We start from the raw sequence: 21,561 nt of genomic DNA, 5'->3' as shown, positions 1-21,561 counted from the left end.
ACAATAGGAAAAATTATAGGAAAAATTAATTACAAAGCCCAACATAAAATAGCTGAAGATGACATTTTTTGACATTTTTATATTAAAGCCTGAACAATTGGACAAAAGGGTCCAAACGTCGAAGAGCTATGAGGCTAAGCGGTCCAAGCCCTCTCGAGCCGCAATCGATTCGGGCTCGAGCCTCAATGCCTTCTCAAAAGCCTCCCGAGCCATCTCTCTCATCCCTTTCCATTCGTAACACTGACCCAACAAACACAACCCCTTCGACTCGGTTCCACTTCCACCATCGCTCAGCAACCTCACCGACTCAACCAGATCCTCCATGGCCGAGTCAATCCTCCGCTTCCGATTCACAGCCATCTTCAACTCGGCCCTCTTGACCAGCGCATCGCCACGCTCTTTCTCCGAGAGTGACTTCACGCACGGAATAGACAGAGCCAGGTCGAGGGATCTGAGAGCGGAGTTTTTCCGATCCATGAGATCCAAAGCTAGGGCTTTGAGGATGTGAGGGGCTGGGTCTTTGGGGGAGAGAGAGAGTGCTTTCTCTGCTTCGATCAATGCGTTCTTGGCGTGAATTAGGGACTGTTGTCGGTTTGGAATCGATCGGGCTCGAACCAGGAGATGAGATCCTTGGACGAAATGGCGACTGGATTGGAGGTTGGCTCGGTTCTTGGCTCGGAGCTTGGTTAGGGCTTGTTTGGGAAGTTTGATCATGACGAAGAATATGGATAGGGTTAGTATGAGGAAAGCCAGTTGGAGAACCACCTCTGGTGCCATGTCTTTGATCTCTTTAGCACTGAGGTCTGACTGTTCGTGCTGAGTTTGTCCTTCTGTAGTCCAATCTTGGGCTTTGATTGCTGCTTTGTTGGGCTCGCTATATGGACTATGGAGAGAGTGTGAGAGTAGCCCACTTTTGGTCGAAAACAGTGTGGCTCAAATAATTGAAGAGGATGAATACACTTTCTATGATAACCAGAAAGCACCAGAAGACAGACCTTGACTGATAAAGAGGAGAGTAAGGTGGACTCTTTTGCCATGAAAAAGAAAAAGAAAAAAAAGAAGAAGATGTTTTATGGGTTTGACTGAGAAAGTGAAATACTTGAAAAAACTTTTTACCCAACTTCTTAAAACTTTATCATATTGAAGCATAAACTTTCCATAATTATTAATTTTTTGTATTCATATTTCTTCCAACTAATTTTGCAAAAACATAAATGGTTTTTATACATATATGTATGTTCTTTACTTATGGGTTTTAAACTCAAAACAGAACCTAAACAAACAACTGAAAATTGGAATGCAAATAATTTTGACTCATGGGCATTGTTCAAAAAATGTGAAATTGCAATACTCATAACCATCCAAAATACAACCAACTATAAAATAAAAAGCTGAATGAAAAACTGAACATAACCTTTTATTTTGTGTTTTCCTTTTCTGTTTTTGTTTTTGCTTTTCTTTTTTTTTTTTTTTTTTTTTTTTGATATTAAACACTTGGCATAATTGATAATTGATCTTCAGGCGATGTGAAATTGCAGTAAAACCACCCTGTTAATGACACTTTTTCTCTCTTTCCTTGTTTACATTAGTTGCTTTGTGGAATCAGAGTTCCACTCTCACTATGCGTTTGTTTTACATTATAATATTTTCATGACAAACCATAATCCTTCATGTTCTTGACAGCTACACACTACGCAGGATGGTGAAAACCTTGACTTCCAAACTCGTAATACATACAGAAGAGGGCCAATAACACCATTCTAAAACCTTCACACGCAAAAGTAACAACACCAAGCTGCCCAAGCAGCAGAGGCAGTGGTGGTGGCGGTACTCGTAGCCTAACGGGAATAATGCTGGCATTATCATTACTCCATTAGAAGTTGTCTATGGCGATTGAGGTCACTGAGGTAGCTTGAACAAGTATAATCTTCCAAGTCACAAGCATCTAAAATCAGTGATCTCACTGCTGTAGATTTCTGCTTCAGCTCTATAGGTCCATCTTCATCCTTCAGTAGCTTAATTACCTATACTCAATTCAAAAAAGTTTTGCATAATCTGTTAGTTTTCTGTGCCTTTGGTTTATGGGAAATATGTTCAGCTGAAATGAGAGAATAAATTTTGCATACCCGAGTCATGAAGGGGCGCTTGCTGGATTGATGGTGAATGCACATTGAAGCCGTCAGCATGGTTCGTTTCATCTCTTCGCGATCGAATGCATCTCCTAATCGAGGATCTACTAGTTCCTTAAAATTGCGCGAGTCCAGCAGTGGTTTTGCCTGTAAACAATGGCAGATGGATGATTTTCTTTTTCAATCTCGGGAAATAAAAAAGTCTGCAGTTTAAAGGTCCAGTTGTTCAAGGGTATGGTTTTCATCAAGAGTTAGGAAGGTGGAGACTAAAAATTTCATATAGTTTCAAGAATAAAAGAACCATACCCAAATCACAAGGCTTTGTTGGGAATCAACTGCACGACGACCTGTTATAAGCTCCAGCAATAAAACCCCATATGCAAATACATCAGTCTTCTCATCCACAATTCCATGCATAAAATATTCTGGAGACAAATATCTGAAACCATATTGAAATGCATTAGTTAGTGCAACCCATTTGTAGCAGATGAAAAAAATGTAATCGCAACCATTTTAGAAACTGTATGCCTACCCAAATGTGCCTTCAATGGGGAAGACAACATGGTGAGTCCATTTTTCTGGGAGCCACTTTGCCAGTCCAAAATCAGAAATCTGCATATTACAGTGAGAATTCATTTCAATCCACACTTGAGCTTGCTCGAGAACTAAACATTGAGCGAGACATTCATTAGACTAAAAAAGTACCTGAGCTTCGTAGTCTTTGGTAAGCAATACGTTGGAGGCTTTTATGTCTCTGTGAATAATTCGCCTATGGCATTCATGATGGAGATAGTGCAACCCTTCTGCTATCCCAAGTGCGACTTTAAACCTTAGCTTCCATTCCATACACTCTGGTGAACCTGAGATGCTGAAAGGATTTTCATGAGTAAATATGAACTTGTTTGAATTCATATTGTAGCTCTATAGTAATGGCATTGATTACTACAATAGCATAGCTCTATACTAATGGCATTGAATTATCCATCTGTTTTACATAGTGATTCCTAATTGAGATTTCTCAAAACTTAAGAAAAAATTTCTTAGTGGCAACGCCGTGATGTAAAAGAACAACATAAGGGAAAAGATAGATACAGCACCGAAAAGCAGAGAAGCGAGGCTGCCATGTGGGGAAAATTCAAGGACTAGATGCAAACCACCATCAATGCCAAAACCAAGCAGCCGAGCAGTATTTGGGTGGTCTGTATGTGCAATGATCCCAAGCTCTGATAAGAAATCAGCAATTCTATCTTCATTTTCTTTCTCTTTCTTGTTAAGTCTTTTTACTGCTACCACTCGACCTCCGGCCAAATGCCCCTTGTAAACTTCTGCTTGCCCCCCTTTCCCGATCAAGTTTTCTGTCAAGTTTTGTGCACAATATTTTTTAGTTAAAAATAGAAAAAACGAATTAATTTTAACTATTTTGCGGTCAAACTTAGAATTAGCCAATAGAATACAGAAGAAGCAACTATATACGTCGATGTTTTACATCATACAATGAGGCTACAACAATTCGTGTCAAGCTATTGACTAAGATACCTATGTTTTACCAACCCTTTTGACTTTTCAAAGGGTTTTCCACCAACTTGGACCGACATTAAAATAATCAAGTTGGAGTAAACTTAAGATTATCTTTAATTGACTCTAGTTAGCACAAAACCTTTCAAGTCTTTCTAATTTGATTTAAATATCTTACCCTTTTTATTTCACAAATTATACCAATCAGGAAGCAGAACCCAAACATTCTTGATTAACATGATATACGAAATACTATACATGAACTAACAAATAATGTAAAATACTTTCTTCTTACTTTTTTTCTTTATTGGTGGGCCAAAACAGTGGTCATAAATTCATAATGGATCAATTATTAATTGGGTCCCCCAAATGGTTTTCATCATGAACATGCCAATACAAGAACCTATCTGTTAGTGAAATCACCACCACCAATCTTGCCGGAGTGAGCTCGAAATGTCATGTCTCAGACCGTACACTAATAAGGTCTTTGTCTATCAAAGCAAACACAAAGTCTATACCCAACTAAATGCTAGAAAAGCTTGCTATCTACCCAGTTCTGGTCCATCCATTACGGTCCATCCATTACATCCAAACTTTAGTCAAAAAACGTTTTAGGCTGCTTCTATATTCTATTACTGGCGGCTGGGAGACTATGTGGCTACTAATGATATCTTAGTAGACATGGTATGTTTGGCATGAGGTCTTTGGGATAGTTATACACGTATGTTTATATTTATTTTAACATTCAAATAGAAATAATCCAAAGTTTTTTTTTTTTTTTTTTTTTTTGGGTAGTAAAATAATCTAAAGTTTAACTAAACTCAAAAACAGAACTACTCTAGGAAGTTTTTTTTTTTTGGTGAAATAACTACCATAGAAAGTTGGAATTGTTAAGCAACCACAATTTTATAGAAAATATGAATTGGGCGCCTGAATTGTCCTGAACAACTACACTATATTTTTTTCCTTTTTGGCTCTGATTATGCACGTGCTTCTTTTAACTCCTGGTATTTTAGTTTTGACATTTAAATGCAAATACTAAGCATGGATTTGACAATAAAAGAAAAAAAAAGCATGGATTTGACGAAAAAGTGTTTGCCTTTACAGAGATGGGTAAACTTCAATATAAACCTCATAAATAAAGATGTTCTATATCCTCTATATCTATAATAAAAATGCTCAAAATATTCTAAAATTGTGATACAAGAAATGTTAAACCACATTCACCAAATTTTAGACACTTATTGAGTACATTAGTATTATTTCACAAATCTCCAACAACAAATAATATACCCATATAAAGTATAAGAAAAATTGGTAAACCAAAATTTATACCTGTCACCCTACTGTGATTAGGGATAGTAACTAAGCATGGTGGACCCCAAAAAAGAAACAATGACTAGACCCCATGCCTTTAGTCTACTCTTTTTTTTTTTGGGTAAATATGCCTTTAGACTAGTCTATTGTCAATAGCAAACAATCAATATGCATGGACCCAAAAGAGAAATTATGGATAGCCCTCAGGGCCATTTATTTACCCAAATACCATAGAAAGGCATGGTTTAATCCAATTTAACCAAGGTAGAAAACAGAGGGTTAAAAAATTGCACACAAACCTAAAATATCAAGAAATTCCTTGGCTGGATTTGGGATTATATCTCCATTATCATCGTACAAATGGGTTTTCCTTTTAAATAAATAAATAAATAAAAATTCTCACCAGGGTTGAAATTGTCAGTAGCAGCCGCAAGCTCTGCATACTCAAAGTTCCTCCATGAAGGCTTTGTCATAGGAAAACCTTCAACACTAATCTTTTCATCGGTGCCTCCAATCCGAGCCAATTTCCTCCTCAGATTCTTCCTGGAGATCTCGTAGCTGGTAGCCAACAATGGGATTGTTGAGAACCGTCTCACAGATTTCTTCTTCAGAGCACCAAACATGGACTTCCACTGCGACCCATTACTCTCAAGCGCTCGTTGAACTAAGGATTTCTCGTTCGGACTCGAGCCTGGGCTACTGATGCTGTGCCCACTGTGATCGGATTCCGTACTCGATACAGGGTTTTCCAATACACCTCTCGGTGATACTTCGTCATCTGAAATTTCCATTTCCTTCACATCACCGTGAAAGTCCATATTTGGGTTTTCCTTTGTTTCGCCTCCGGGCTCTGTGGGAAAAACAATCGAGTAGATGTTAAGCAAATTCCAATACCCCTTGGTTCTGCCCCAAAAAAATAAAATAAATAAATAAAAAACAGAGGAAATCAAACGTTTTCCTATTTTCTGGTGGGAAAGAACATTGAGATACATCTTTTTTTTTTAATTTTTTTCCCACGTTGAGAAACAATAAATAGAAAACTACATTCAGATATATCTCTATTCACCATTCATTTTCTTTCCCTTTCTCGGCAACCAAACATAAGATAGCAGTCAAAAAAAAAAAAAACAAAAAAAAAATCAAAAACTCAAAACATTAAAAAAAAAAAGATGGAAAATAGAAAATGGGTTTTACCTTCCACCACCATGCTCACAAGCTTCCTGGGTTTTCCCAACTTTTACAAAAAAATATAAATAAAAAAAAATTGTAAAAACCAAATTAGATGAAGACCCAGGACGCTATAAGCCTAATGCAGAAGAACCATAGACAACAAAAAGAAAAAGAAAAGAAAAGAAAAGAAAAAACAAAAACCAACCCCTCCCAACTACATGTAAGCAGAGGGAAAAATGGGGAAGGTTTTTCAAAAATTGGTATATCTTTGAGAGGTGGTTTGTGGTTATTTGTTCGACAAGCACAGCTAGCGTAAACCAGCTTAAGGATGATTGGAATATATGCTATATTTATACATCATCTCCTCCTCTTATGCTCTACGTATTACAAAATATACTCTTTTTTTCCTTTTTTTCGCAAAAAATTATACCAAAAGTCCTTCTGATTATGCAATCAGAGCCGTTGGTTTTTTGCGCTCATGAATTTTGCCGCAACTAACGCTTAGAGAGATCAGAGAGAGAGAGAGAGAGAAGAGGAGGGATTTTTAACGAACCAAACCACCATTTTTGTAATATTCTAAACTTTCTGAGGGCATCTTTTGGTTTGCGGGCCCCTCGTCCTCGTTGGGGATAGAGTTGATTATGGAGGGCAGTTTCGGTATAACAGTGAAATAGGCTAATGTTTTTATTTTATTTATTGAATTTAATTTTAATTTGTTTTTTTTCTATTGGCCCCCTTTGTATGTTACTGTTACGTGACAAGTGAAAAAATGGCTTCCAATGGATGGTCTCCGTGTCCGTACGTATTCCGGTATTTAGACAAAAAAATTATCGGAACCGATAAAATCAAATTTCTAAAGAAAATGATATTTGACCAAATGGTTCATATCAAACGTCGGTTAAAATGATTCAATATGATATTTTATTTAAATCCATGTGTTTCATTGTCAGTGTGTAGAAAATTTGCGTAATTTGAGGTTTACTATTTTTATTTATTTTTAAAAATTTTGATCAAGGCAAATATATAGATATATATATATATATATATATATGTATACAAAATTGCAAAAAAAAAAAAAAAAAAAAAAGAGAAGAAAATTACTATTTGTATGACGATCACTATAGGATTAGACAAGAATGTTCTGCATTTTTAAGGAATGAAGGATCTTAATTTGAATCAAAGTGAGATCCACATTTCAATCACTATTAATTTGGAAATAATCTCTTTGCTTGTTAATTAGTACTAATTTACTTGTATGATTTAGAATTAAGTTGATTACTTTTAAAGAAATAACAACCTCTAAATATAATCAAAATAATATATAATATATGTCAGTGATTAGTATCTTTTCATAATGTTTAGAATTAAATAATAAACTAAGTTAAAAGTCAAGTTATGCATTTTTTTTTATAAAAAGTTACCATATGGTTTAATTTTTATTATATTAACTTTAGTAGTTTTCACAAAACCAAAAAATTAATGGTGTTGAAAAAAAAAAAATAATGGTGAAAAGTAAAAAATAAAAATATAGTTTTACAAATTTTTTCTACATATTAATTATATAATAACAAAAAAAAAACCTACATAAGATATTTCACAATAATAAATTTTGAACTTGTTTATTACTTAATTTTAAACATTATTAAAAAAAATTATCATGGAAAAATATTATGTATTATTTTTATTATTTTTTGTGTTTTTTTTAGAAGTGATCAATTAGCAATTATATTTTGGATAGCCATTTTTTATTAATTTATTTTTAATTCTAAATCATACAAGGAAACTAGTACTAATTAATAACTAATGATATTGTTTCCAAAGTAATATTGATTGTATGGGTTACTATGTTAACATTGCATACTTTGGTTAATAAAAATGAAGATTTTTTTTCATTTTTGATCATTGTCATTTGACGATTTAAATATATATTTAAAAAATATATAATTTTATAAATTAGGTTTTTAGAATAAAATAATCATTATATATAAAATGCAACTAATAAATAATAGGTTATATTAATAATAGTTCTACTGAAGATCATTATCAGTGACAAAAGGATAAACTAAAAAAATCCAAATCCTCATGCAAAGGTGCTGTACATAAAGACCAGAAACTGAAAAAAAATAGAGAGTTGAAATCTTTGTAAAAGCTATTATTAAGGTTTCATTTACTAGTTGAATACAAAAATCAATAACCCCGATATAATAATTAAAAGCTAGTTTTAAGATGTGTCAATCTAAATTTATGTTGTTCGGGACTGAGAAAGACTAGCTTTTTAAAGGCAAAGCATAAGTAGAATCTTTCTTAATAAGAGGGAGAGATTATCAAAATGTCTATATGTAAATTAATTTCTATACAAATATATTTTTCAAAATATATATATATTGAAAGTATATAGTTTCAAATTTGAAATCATTGTAGAAGAAAAATCTCAAAGGAACTATATAAAATATCTTTTATATGTCAAGGGATAATTTATATAATAATAAGCTTTTGAGAAGAATTTATATAATAATAACCACTTGAGTCTTGTGAAGGTTTGCATTATATATATCCAAAATAAACCATGCATTATGATTGTATAGCATTTCCAAATTTCTTTTGCACAGTTTGGGATCATGGCTTGGTATATTGTTTTCAAATGTACTTTTTAGAATATTATAAATCATCAAAGATTTCATAAACTTAACAAATTGATAAAGAAACAAAAAATCAATTTTTTAATATGGAAAAATATATTTGACCACATTCACATTGACCATCAAAAAAAAAAAAAAAAATAATGAGAGTGAATAATGAGCGCATGCACTAGCGAAAAAAGAAAAAAGAAGGCATGAGTTAGTTTAATAATATGGAGGTCGGACAAAGAGGCAGTGCAATTTATGTGTGATTGGGAAACTTCGTTTCCTGACAGCCAAAAAAAAGCTTGGTTAGACGAAAAGTGCTTCCTAAAAGTGGTGTTGATCGGATGGAAGTGTTGGGTTTTGAGGTCACATCTTTGGGAGGAATAATTATGTGTAAATATTGATAATGGCCATTTGTGGGACTTCAATTACTAGGCTGAATTGTATGAGCCGTGGACATCTGCCTTGCTGTCCAATTTTCTCAATAAATGAAATGGCAATGTCAAAGTCCCGAGCGTCTACTCTTATTTTGCTGGTTCCGGTGGCTCATATAATTTCTTGGAATTCTCATATATGTTTCATTTTTTGGATTCAATTAATTGTGACAATGTCCTTGAGACTAAGCTTATGCCAAGTGCCCCTCTTGTACTTTTCACTTATTAGTTTGTGTGTATTTATTATTTATTTTTTTCTTAAGAATATATATAATATATATATACACAAAATAATTCAAGTACTCCAAAAAATTTCAATTGGGTAAATGATGTAACATGTCTTAATTAAATTAATCAGAAATGGGAAGAAATATATGACCAAGTATTGTATTTTATAAAATAGGGATCACTCCTAAAATGGTTTGAGATGTAATAGTATGTAAATTCTTAACGTGGAATGGCATGAGAAAATATCATAGTCAAAGAAACGAGGATTTTTTTTTTTTTTTTAGTGGACATGGTAGGTCTTTGTATTTGACATAAAACCTTATTTGACAAATGCGTAAACGCTTCAACAATGAAAATTAACTACACTTAACTGACATTGACCAAAATATAAGAGGTAGACGTGCAGCTAGTCTCTTAAAATCAGCACTATAGCATGTTGATTTTATTTATAATTTATTATAACTACTATATATATATACGTTTATGTATAGATATAAACATATACACATCAAAAGGTAACTTTCATTTTGAATTAGTTATCGTACTTAAAAAAAAGGAAAAAAAGTTGTCCTTGTCACTGTCACAATAAACAAGCAAAATTTGCAAATAAAAAGAGTGATCGTTAAGTGGGTGAACTAAACCCGTTAATGTGAGACTTGGGAAATCATTTTTTTACATACAATTTTTTCTTTTGTTTTTGAAAAGTCCCTAAAATCCAAAACCCACCAACCACACCAAGTCAACAATGTCACTTCAATTAGAGAAGTGCGTTTAACAGAATTTTATTGACGTCTTCAAAGTACTATAACCAAAAGAATACTATAAGAGTAAAAGACTACACCAAAACCAAGATCACATTTGGGGACCCTTTGTATATATATTAAATTAACCATTAAGTGGACCATTTAGTTTAAAAACAAGCACTTCATTTTTCTATGCTCGTCTATAACTAATTTCTGACCGGTTTTGGTGCCCCAAACTCTAGGTGGGACACCAACCCTACTCATACTGAGAGCGAGAGAAAAAGAAGTTTTTCTTCTTTTACTTTTTTAAGGATGACTCCAATGAGGGTTAGTTTATGTGAATTATGACGGATAAGTTGTTCTACCTGATAGAGAGCTCAGTCTCACTGATAAAATTAAATTAGTGGGATATCAAAGATCATATAATTTAATTTCGAGACCAAATATTTGAAAAACATCAGCAGGTGGAGTAAGTGCTTTTAGATAGGTTCAATGCGTGAATAAACTAATCCTACTAATTAGGAATGAAAATATCAAGAAGAGACCCTAATAGATAACTCCAAAATTAAGGCCATTATATATGTTTGAACATTGTAGTTGAAAAAAAAAAAAAAAAAAAGTAGTTTGAGAAAAAACAGAAATGGAGAACCAGAAAATGAACATGAAGGAATCCCTAAGGCAAAACTTTAGTCTGACATTGTAATTTGAGATTTTAGAAAAAAAGAAAAAGAAAAAAAAATCATTTTTGCAAATAAATTGTAATTTGAAATATCAACAACTAATATTAATCCGGTGAAACTTTGGCAATGTTTGGGAATGGCCTAAGGCAGCAAGAAAATGCATGACGTTTAACAGAACAGTATAAGAATTATGATTTCATGACATTGAAGTGAAAAAGACAAGTAATCAAAATTAGAAAGATAGCAAGGATTTGAAGAACCAAACCCATCTGAAAATCAATCTCCATTTTTAGCCTGGTTTCTACTTCCACCTTAAGTGATTGATGTTTTACAACTAATTGAGACCAGCTAACAATAATATAGTAATATTCCAAAACTAAGAAATGACTAGTTTTATTTTATTTTATTCTATTTTTTTGCTAGAAGTGACTTATATATATATATTTTTTTGGGCTAAACGTGGCAAATTTAATTTACTTAACTGATTCTTTTATTATTTATTTTTTGTTCTACTTTAAAAAATATAATACTGTGAGAATGTATACACATCATACAGTATAAGGTATAACTAGTAATATTTACCCCCCAAAAAAAAAAAAAAAAAAAAAAAGAAACGAAAACAGTAGAACAACTAATGGACAAAGTAATGGAAAAGATGCACATTCTTAATAGATTGAAAAAAATAAGTAATAATAACAATGAAAACTATGGACTTATTTCAAAGGCTTCCAGTATGGGAAGTTACGTGCGGTTTAAGAACTTCAAAATTTTAATAAAATACTAAGCAAGAAACCAATGTGAAAGCGCCTGTAGCTCAGTGGATAGAGCGTCTGTTTCCTAAGCAGAAGGTCGTAGGTTCGACCCCTACCTGGCGCGTATTTTCAACTCCTTTTGCTTCTAACTTTCATTATTAAAGCGAGAAAATTATACCAATATTCACTCTTAATTTTTTTACTTTTTCAATTCAACTTTTAAGTGAAGGCTTTATTTAGATTTCATATCATTTAAAATAAAGAAAAGTCTCATTCATCAAAAAAAGAAAAAGAAAACAAGGTCTTACTTTTTATATCATAAAATACATAATAAATTAAAGAAATTCTTAAGTTTTAACTTTTAAACAAAGTAATAATTTACTTCAAAAAAAGAAAAAGAAAAAAAAGACAAAGTCATAATTTTTTTTATTACAATTTAGATGTTTACACCTACATTCATCCGATTGTTTAAAATTTTTATTTAATGTCTTTTTTATTTTTATTTTTTATATATACTTCTTTTAGTATTTATATATAAGCGATCAATATTTATTTCAAAAAGTATTATAATTTTCAATATTTAAACAAAGTCTTAATTTTTATTAAAAAAAAAATTACATCCAAAATTGAGTATCTCTATTATTTTAATTTTTATTCAACTTAACATAGTCTCAGCCCCGCCCCCCCCCCCCCCCAAAAAAAAAAAAAAAAACTTAATTTTGATGGGTTCTATATACAATCATTTTATATTCTACGTTTAATCACAATCATACTTTATAAGGGAAAATTTCCATTATTATGGTTGCACTTTCTTATTCAACATCCACACGGAGTCTCTATCTTATATTTCTTTTGCTTTTCTATTTAAAATCTAAATATTTATTAAAAAAAAGAAAAGAAAAGAAAAGAAGAGAAAAATAAAAACCACAGTCTCGATTTTCAATATTTAAGCAAAGTCTTAATTTATAAAAGAGAAAACTTCACCAACATTCATTCCATTATTTTAAAATTTTTATTGAATATTTGGACAAAATCTTGTAATTTTGTATACAACTCTTCTCAAACGTCTTTTGCTCCGTGAAGATGTTCATTCCACTAGCTTTAACGTCCACTTTATTATTTAGTTTAGACCAAGGATTTTCAGTCATTATTTATTATTTTTATTTGAAAACTGTAAAATTTATTATAATTTAAAATATATGTATTGTCTATTCAGCCTATTTATTTGATGATTTTGATAGTCAATATTGTCAAATATTAAAAAGTAAAAAAATATTATTATTTTTTTCGTTATTACAATTGTGATATTGTTTCCAAAAAAAAAAAAAAAAATTTAATTTTTTGATTATATCCTTTTTATTTATTTCAAAATTAAATTTTCCCGGACATTGTGTTTTCCTTGAATATACGACTTTATGGTCATCCAAACACAGCCTTAAGCGAAAATTCCCGGATTTTGAATTTTTTCAACACAATCAGTCCCTCTTTTCCGTCCTCCCAAACATGGCTCTGCTCGGGGACGATGGTCGCGGCTACGAGTTGGCTCGGAAGCTGGAAGCTTGCGGCGTATGGAGGGCGTGGCTCGGCGAGTCGAGCCACGCCAATTTCTTTCATTACCTGAACTCGCCTTCCACTTGGGAAGTCTTCATGAGAGTCGACGAAACCAAATCTAGGGCTCAGATCCAACTCCAACTTAGGGTTCGAGCTCTCCTATTCGACAAAGCCAGTGTTTCGCTCTTCCTTCGCTCCAATCCTTCTTCTTCTTCTTCTTCATCTTCTTCGTCTCTTGCTATTTCCAAGCTCAATCCTACTTGTGAGTTTCTCATTGTTCAATCTTTTTATTATTTACTTTTTTTTTTTTTGGGGGGGGGGGGGGGGGGCGGGTGGGGTGTGTGAAATTGTTATGGTTTGTGGTTGATGTGCTTAACTGATGCAGATTTGCAGTTGCATGGTGACGATGTTTACTTCACTCTGGAGAATTCTTCTTCCTCAGATGGCGTTCAACAGCGAGAGACTGCTGTTCAATCCAATACGGTGTCGTCCAAGGTCCGCTAACCAAATTTTCATTTATTTTTTATCAGTGAATATTTGTATGCCTTTTAGGAATGGGACATGGAAATCGATTGTTATGAAGAGTGGTCTAGAAATTGCATTTGGACGAGTTGGTTTCTTTTCTCTCGCTCTTTTTTTTTTTTTTTTTTTTTTTTTTTTTTTAATTTTGGTTCGATTATATTTCTAAATGTAGAGGATGTTTCACGTTCACCATATTCAAGTTTAGTCACTTAATTTAGTATCCAATTAATGTAGAGTCTGTCTAGTTGCGTTCTTAAAATTGCTCTTCTTCATTTATTTGAATTTGTATAATCTCCAGCATTCATTGTTACATAAAAAAAAATTGTTTTAGGTCATTTTAATATATATATATATATATATATATTTAAGCTCTGACTATCAAGCATGCTTATCTTATGGTTAAATATTCCTGTCACATTTTGCTTTCATCATTGGCTAAAGCATGACTAGACTGCTACTGCAGGAATGCAAAAATAATCAATGTGTAAAACAAATGTCTCATCCTTCTTTGTGCTGTTTCTCCACCTTACTTGAAGATTGAAACAAGATAATTTACTTATTCATGTTTATGCTGTTGCCATTGGCTAACATTTTAACTGTATATACAGATTCAATCGAAAGGATCTTTTGGTGTCGGATCGAGATATGGTGAATCTGAAGTTGATAATATGTCTCAGAGATATAGGAATGAGGAGCTACCCGAAACATGGTATAATCAGTTTATTGAAAAATATAAAATTAGCAAGCCCTATAGGTTGGTGTCACAGGGGGACCGAGAATTGGAAAAACGCACACCAGAGGAGATGTCTGCTTATGTCAAGCATCTTGAGAAGCATAAGAAAAGACGCTTAGCGTTTAAGGAAGATCAGTATATGGGTTATGGAAGTTCAATCTTGGAAAATGCCTTACACATGCATCCAAATTCTGTTCTAGATGGCAGTACTTCAAGTGATGATGATACATTTTTCTTCCCAGAGACAATGTTTACTTTGAACTGTGTTCCTGATAGTGCACTCCCCGCCACAAATAAAGCTGAAGACAACCAGAAGATAGAGTTTTATGGAGTTCTTGATACCCTGCCTCGGGTTATGACTAGGAGTCCTGTTATGATTGAGAGACTTGGTATCAGGCCTGAGTACCTCGGCATGGATCATGGAGGAAGTTTATATCGTGGGAAATCTGGGTCTGGAGTAAACAAAAAATCTCTTAGTCAAGAGCAAGCATCGCAATTTTCTCAAAAGGTAATAGCTCGTATGTTAACAAATGTGGGTTTTGAAGGTGCCACAGAAGTTCCAATTGAAGTCTTCTCTCAGTTGATGACCTGTCATATCAGTAAGCTGGGTCACATATTGAAAGTTCTTGCTGATAGTTACAGAAAGCAGTGCTCAGCCATTGAACTACTAAAGATGTTCCTCCAAACAGTGGGATATAGGTGAGTTTAGATATATTCTCTAAAAGTTAAACCTATTCTGTCCTTTCTAAACTAGGTCTCTTATCTGCTTTCAATTTTTACATTATGGAATAAAAAATATGATATCAATTAATTTTACAGGATTTTTTGCCTCTCTCCATCTCTCCTGCATAAGGTTTATCTTTATGTGCATTGATAGTTAGTGCTTGCTTGAAGATTAAGTTTGGCAAGAGGGTGACCTCCTGTTCTAAAAGTATTCTCATCAAAATGTATGATAAAATATCGATGCCAGTTTCCACAGCTGATAAATTACTATATATAAGCGAAACTAATTTTCAGAAGACTGAAGGTTTTAGTAGATGCCAAGATTTCATGATTATATAAATATTGGTGACAACTTAATGAGGCCGATTAAAAGGTCAAAAATATATTGAGCAAATGATCAGTAGATATGTTTGGAACTAGTTTTATTTCTTTATTTTTTATTTTTGGGTCAACAGGAACTAGCTCAATGGGTGCTTAAAAACATGAAATTTCAACAATAGATTTGTATAAGAACCTCACAGAGCTGAGTGTGAGGCAGTTATGTTATACCTTTATTTTGGATTATGAGAATCCTAGCTTCCTTGTGCTTATGCTTATTTCTATAAAGTTAATAGAATGTCATATGCGTAAGTTTTCTCGCACATTCTTATCTTACATATTCCTCTTGTTTCTCTCTAGTAATTTTGGGCCTTTAGCAGAGCAAGTCAAAGATGGCTCCAGGATTCTTGTTCAACAAAGTCAGCCGCAAGTTCAAGGGGTTCAGCCACAATTGCAACCACAGCAGCAGGGTTCCGTTCAATTGCCTCAGCCAGTATGTCCACTTTCCATTATCATCCTTTTGATACTTGATCAAATTGTTCCGACCATTATACATGTTTTTGTGTTTAGACATTGAGAAATTGTTTGTGGACCTGCAGAACTTTGCCACATGGTTAGAAATTGTAGTTGGATCTTTAGACCTTTCATAAGTTCTGAGTAGCTCTTCTCTGTCACTTTCCATTGTTTCATTTGTTGGTTTGTGTTTAGTGTGAAATTATCACAAAGGTGGTCGATTGTTTATGGTGATTCTACAGATGTCTAGACAACAAATGCAGATGCAGCAACTGGCTGCTTTTCAGCAAAAGCAACAGCAGCAGCAGCAGCTGGAGAGAATGAGGCGACGTCAGCCGGCCACTCCTCGCCCTGCAATGGAGATGGATAAAGATAGACCCATGGTACAGGTCAAAATTGAAAACCCACCAGATTTACCAATGGATGGTAATTCCTTCAACAGTTTCAGTAATAGACACCCACAAATGCAGTTCAGACCCCAGCAAATGGCTGCATTATCGAATATGGCTATGTCAAATGTCCATGGGCAGACAAGCAATCAGTTTAGACAGATGGCTTCGCTACAAATTCCTCAAGTTCAGACACAGCAATCAATGGGTGTTGTTAGGGCTCCTCCAGTTAAGGTCGAAGGTTTTCAGGAGTTGATGGGTGGAGATGCTTCATCAAAGCATGATTCGGAGGAAAACAGGCTTACTTCCCCTTCCAAGTAAATATTCGGGCAAGCCCAGTATGGCCTTTGTCTAGGGCCCCATGAAAAGATGGGCCCAGAACGAAACATCTCATATTGAATATATTGTACCATTTATAGTTATTTTTTCCTTATTTTTTGTTTTTAAATATGAAAAAGTTAATTTAAAAGAAAAAAAGAAGAAATTTTCAGTTACGATGGCTAATTGGTAACATTTTTGTTTGATTTCTAATTCACAAATTAAACATAAATATTTTTTAAGAAAAATTATGAGAAAATAGTAGATACAGTTTAATTAGAATTGTAGTTTTAATCTCTATTAATCAATCAACATCTGTAGCTTTCCTTTCGTCACATGCTGCTTCTGTCCAACGACACGCGAATACCTGAAACTATGCTTTTGGTCGTTGTTATCATAAAGCAATCCCAAATTGTTTTTTTGTTATCAAAATCCCTTCAAACTATTGTTTTTGTATTACTTGGTTCAATCATGAAATATTTCTTAATGAATTTTGGTCAAATTAGCCATATAATTTTGGTGGATAAATTAGCCATATAATTATACAGTATACAAAAGTAGAATATAATACCATAAAATTGCTTACAAATGATTGTATATTAATTAATTAATTGCGTCAAATTTATCCGTCAAAAATATTTGATTGGACTAAACTGGCACAAAAACAATAATTTTGGAAGCAATAAGAGAAATTTTATAGTTTAAATTTTAAAAGAAAGCTATCATAGTTTAGGGTTAAACTAATGTAAACAGTAAAAGTTGATTATATTTGTAAATGAATACTTATATTTGACACCAATAATCGAGCATTTGAAATTTTTATTTAATTTTTAATGCAGAAGACGTATCTTCCTTTAATCACAAGAAAAGGAATAAAAGAAAAAAAGAAGAAGCTCTGTTTCAATTTTTTAAAGAGGAAAATTCTGGAAGTGCTAATTATACATATAATTTAATTGATTTTGTCTATTGCAGAAGATCTTCTCACATCACAAAGATTGAAGTAGCAATAATACAAGTAGACCATAAAAAAACAAAATGAAAAAGCAAAGTTTGCTTTTCGTTTCCCTATTTATTTATAGAATAATTGAAGAATTAACTAGTCCAGAGAAGATTTAAGAATTTTTTCAGACCAAAATATTTGAGCCACAACGATACAACAACATGTCAACTAAGCTGGCCGATGAAGAAGCTAAGCTTCATATAGCATGTTTCCATGGCTAGCTTTTGGTCACATAAATCCATTTCTAGAGCTTGCTAAGCTCATAGCTCAAAAGGGTCATAGGATCTCTTTCATTTCCACTCCAAGAAACATAGATCGCCTCCCTAAACTCTCTCCAAATCTTTCCTCTCTAATCAACTTTGTCAAAATCTCGCTGCCTCGATCAGACACCATCCCCGAAGAAGCCCAAGCGACCATAGACTTGCCAAGAGAAAAAGTCCCTCACCTAAAGAACGCACACGATCTTCTTCAAGATTCCATATCCCAACTGCTCCAATCTTCGAAACAGATTGGGTTATTCGATTTCTCAGCTTACTGGTTACCAGACGTAGCTAGAAACTTGGGAATTCCAAGCGTCTTTTTCTCCATATTCACAGCTTCATCTTTGAGCTTCGTGTGCCGCCATCGACTGACGACAGTCGTAGCAAGCCAGAGGATTACACAGTTCCACCCTATTGGGTTCCATTCCCATCCAAGATAGCATTCCGATTGTTCGAGGTTTTAAAAGTCTACGATGGTATAACCGGTGATGATGGAGCTTTTTCGGCTTTACAAAGTGTCGTACAAGTTTCCAAGGGTTCCAATGTTTTGGCTGTTCAACTTGCTCCGAGTTCGAACCAGAATGGTTAAATCTTTTGGGAGATGTTAATCACAAGCCTGTTTTTCCGGTCGGTGTCCTCGCACCAAAAGTACCAGACGAAGACGACGCCGACGACGACAATCTAGGCAAGAAGAAGAAGAAGCAAGCATGGAAGTCGATCAAGGAATGGCTAGATAGGCAATATAAACGCTCGGTGGTGTATATTGCGTTTGGTACAGAGGCCCAACTTAGACAGGATGAGCTCACCGAGATAGCTCATGGATTGGACCTATCTGGGCTGCTTTTCTTCTGGGTTCTTAGACTCCATCATGCTCCATCGGATTCTGAGCTTAAGCTGCCAGAAGGATTCGAAGAACGAACCCAAGGTCGTGGAATTGTGTGCACCACTTGGGCACCTCAGCTCAAGATTTTAGCTCATGACCCGATTGGAGGGTTCTTGAGCCATTCAGGATGGAGTTCCGTGGTTGAAGCTCTTCAGTTTTCTATACCGCTTGTGTTATTCACCATTGCCAACGATCAAGGTCTAAATTGCTCGCTTTTTGTGGAGAAAAAAATTGGGTATGCAATTCCTAGGGATGAACAGGACGGGTCTTTTACGAGGCAAGGTGTGGCTGTTTCACTGAGACTTGTGGTTGTGGAAGAAGAGGGAAAGTGTTATAGAGACAAGGCCAAGGAGATGAATGAGCTGTTTGGTGACAAGTATAGACAGGAGAAGTACGTGGATACGTTTCTTGATCACCTTATAACTAACAAACCTCCAAAAGAAGCATAAGATGTACATGAAGGGAAGGTAATTCAAAACGTCTAAATGCAACTTGGCTTATGTGAGAAAGATGCTGCAAGTGAGATTTTCCTTTTTGTTTTTTCGCCTAGCAGTTTGCGAGAAAAATATTTTCTATTGCTCTAGCTGTTTAAGAATTTAAATTTGTATAAGTTATGTTTTATTTGGTTTTCAAAACACCTCGTCATTATAGTTGCATAGATGACATCTTTAGTTCTCATTTTTCTGTCTCCATTTTTGTCACTCTAGTAAAACTGGTGGACAGAGATGGATATACCAAAAATGAGACGAAAGGTTTGGATCCTAATTATATTGCTAGCTGAATGTGCTTATTTTTATTTATTAATTCATATTGTTGCAATTAATGCTGCACATTTCTAAAGAGAATTCTAGAAATACTTAGGCTAGTAGAGCTTGGATTTTTGAAGAAGCGATCAAAACATGAAGTCTGGGTCAAAGCAATGGAAGAAGAGATAAGAATGATTGAAAAGAACAAAACATGAAAATTGGTGAATCTTTCTTCGAACGAAGATGTCATTGGAGTTAAGTGGATATATAAGACAGAGCTTCTCGACTAGTGGCAAAAGGATATTCGCAGCAATTCAGAATTGACTACAATGAAACATTTGCTTCTGTTGCTCATCTCGACGCTATAAGGGTGCTCCTACCATTAACTGCTCAAAAGAGATGGCAAGTAAGAGTTTAAGTTTGATTTGATTTACTGATGTGTGCAAGTGTTCAAGTTGAACTTGGCTTCCTAAGATATTCATATGCGTAAGAATTTAAATTTGATTTGATTTCCTCGTGTCTGTGTGTGCGTGCGCATGTGTGCACGTGCGTGCGTGCATGCGTAAGAATTTAAATTTGATTTGATTTCCTCGCGCGCGCGCGTGTGTGTATGTGTAAGTATTTAAGTCATATCAATCTTTGGTATTTTCAATGTGTAATTTTATATTACAACATTACCCAAACTAACTTGTTTACAAACTCTCTTTAGATGCTAAAAATATTTTATTGGTTCATATTGACTTTTACTTATCCCTCTAATTAAGTTTTATTATCCCTATTAGTTTATACTTTTTATATATTGCAACTATCGCTTTGATAAATAAATTAAATAAGTTTATACTTTTCATATATTGCAATTATTTGTTGTGAATCTGGGAGTTGGGAATAATGTGGTTGCTGACTTATGGAGGCTTTTTCATGGAATGAGCCTTGCTTTAAAGCTGGGATTCATTAAAGTTGAGGTTGAATCTGATTCAGAGTTGGCAGTCTCTTGGATTGGGCATGGAGTGGAGGTTTGCCACACTTGTTATAGTGTGGTGGAGAACTGCAGAACTATAATGCAGTAAAATCTTTGTTTTGGTATTAAACATGTTTCTAGGGAATGTCACTCTATTGCTGATTACCTTGCTAAGTCTAGTCATGATTTTAAGTTGGGTTTTCATGTCCTTGATAATCCTCCTAAGGGAGTTAATGTTTTACTGATGTATGACGGAAGTGTTACTCCAGGCTGGTTAATAAAGGGTCTTAAGAGCTTGTTGGCTCTGTTTCTTATAAACAAAAACTATCACTTTGATAAATAAACTAGGTGTATAAGTATCCAAATTTAATAGATTTAAAATGAATTATATATATATATATATATAAATAATTTAATTTTTTAAAATAATTTACAATAATTTTTTATCTTTTTCAAACATTTTGAATTTATAATTTTCTAGACAGAATGAACTATCAAATTACTTAATCTCACTTAACAGTGATTGTTAAGCTAAGTTAACATGGATTTTCTTCAATTTTATCAGGAATGTTCTGCATTTCAAAAGTTGACGGCCAGAAAAATGAAAAAGTCAATGGAAGATGCCGATCCCAAGTTGACGGGAGCAGGTTGCGAGAGGAGATCAATTTGAAGTTGTCCAAGTGTTTCTCTAAAGATACGGGGCAAAAGCGTCAATATTCAATAGTCATATATGTCATGTTATTTTCAGCACCAAAGATGATTTTCTTAATATGTTATTATGGCAATTTTAATATTTTTGATTTTTTTTCTAAAAGGACATTAATATATATATATATATATAAATATATATAACTGCTAATATGAGAGTAGTCCCTCACAATATAGTGCACGACCACGCTCCATTATATATAATTTATTGAATATATTATTTAAATTACATATGATATTGTAGACAATTACATCTATATTAACAAAATTATATATATAATTAGTCTTTTTTAAATGATGTTGAATTTTTTTATGGTATTCGACAAACACCCAATTACATATAATTC

The 21,561-nt window shown here is 33.7% G+C and overlaps 3 protein-coding genes, 1 non-coding gene and 1 pseudogene across 5 annotated transcripts; 3 read left to right on the top strand and 2 right to left on the bottom strand.

Annotated features, from left to right (window-relative positions):
• Window positions 1-51: 51 nt before the first annotated feature.
• On the bottom strand, window positions 52-1,020 carry LOC107425146 (uncharacterized). Its single transcript, XM_016035086.4, has one exon. The coding sequence runs from the start codon at window positions 775-777 to the stop codon at window positions 127-129; it is 651 nt and encodes a 216-aa protein (XP_015890572.3). The 5' UTR covers window positions 778-1,020; the 3' UTR covers window positions 52-126.
• A 480-nt stretch (window positions 1,021-1,500) lies between these two features.
• Window positions 1,501-6,684, bottom strand: LOC107425170 (receptor-like cytosolic serine/threonine-protein kinase RBK1). Of its 2 annotated transcripts, none has more exons than XM_016035120.4 (8): window positions 6,562-6,684; window positions 5,365-5,811; window positions 3,227-3,484; window positions 2,835-2,989; window positions 2,662-2,741; window positions 2,436-2,568; window positions 2,127-2,276; window positions 1,501-2,024 (listed from the first exon to the last, which is right to left on the bottom strand). In XM_016035120.4, exons 2-8 carry the CDS (start codon window positions 5,777-5,779, stop codon window positions 1,866-1,868), a joined length of 1,350 nt encoding a protein of 449 aa, XP_015890606.1. In that variant the 5' UTR covers window positions 5,780-5,811; window positions 6,562-6,684; the 3' UTR covers window positions 1,501-1,865. The 2 variants fall into 2 exon arrangements, with proteins under 2 accessions (XP_015890606.1, XP_015890604.1); XM_016035118.4 differs by lacking the exon at window positions 6,562-6,684 and adding an exon at window positions 6,156-6,555.
• Window positions 6,685-11,643: 4,959 nt separating this feature from the next.
• On the top strand, window positions 11,644-11,716 carry TRNAR-CCU (transfer RNA arginine (anticodon CCU)). Its single transcript has one exon. It is a non-coding gene; the product is annotated as a tRNA-Arg (tRNA).
• Window positions 11,717-12,998: 1,282 nt separating this feature from the next.
• LOC107425141 (uncharacterized) lies at window positions 12,999-16,835 on the top strand. Its single transcript, XM_048479641.2, has 5 exons — window positions 12,999-13,405; window positions 13,529-13,638; window positions 14,274-15,097; window positions 15,800-15,932; window positions 16,195-16,835. Exons 1-5 carry the CDS (start codon window positions 13,096-13,098, stop codon window positions 16,660-16,662), a joined length of 1,845 nt encoding a protein of 614 aa, XP_048335598.1. The 5' UTR covers window positions 12,999-13,095; the 3' UTR covers window positions 16,663-16,835.
• Window positions 16,836-17,563: 728 nt separating this feature from the next.
• Window positions 17,564-21,367, top strand: LOC107425150 (UDP-glycosyltransferase 91A1-like; annotated as a pseudogene).
• The last annotated feature ends 194 nt before the right edge of the window (window positions 21,368-21,561 follow it).

Source organism: Ziziphus jujuba, chromosome 7, assembly GCF_031755915.1.
Source record: "Ziziphus jujuba cultivar Dongzao chromosome 7, ASM3175591v1".
Lineage (NCBI taxonomy): Eukaryota > Viridiplantae > Streptophyta > Magnoliopsida > Rosales > Rhamnaceae > Ziziphus > Ziziphus jujuba.
Note: the sequence above shows the minus strand (reverse complement) of the source record. Positions and strands in the feature narration are given on the sequence as shown.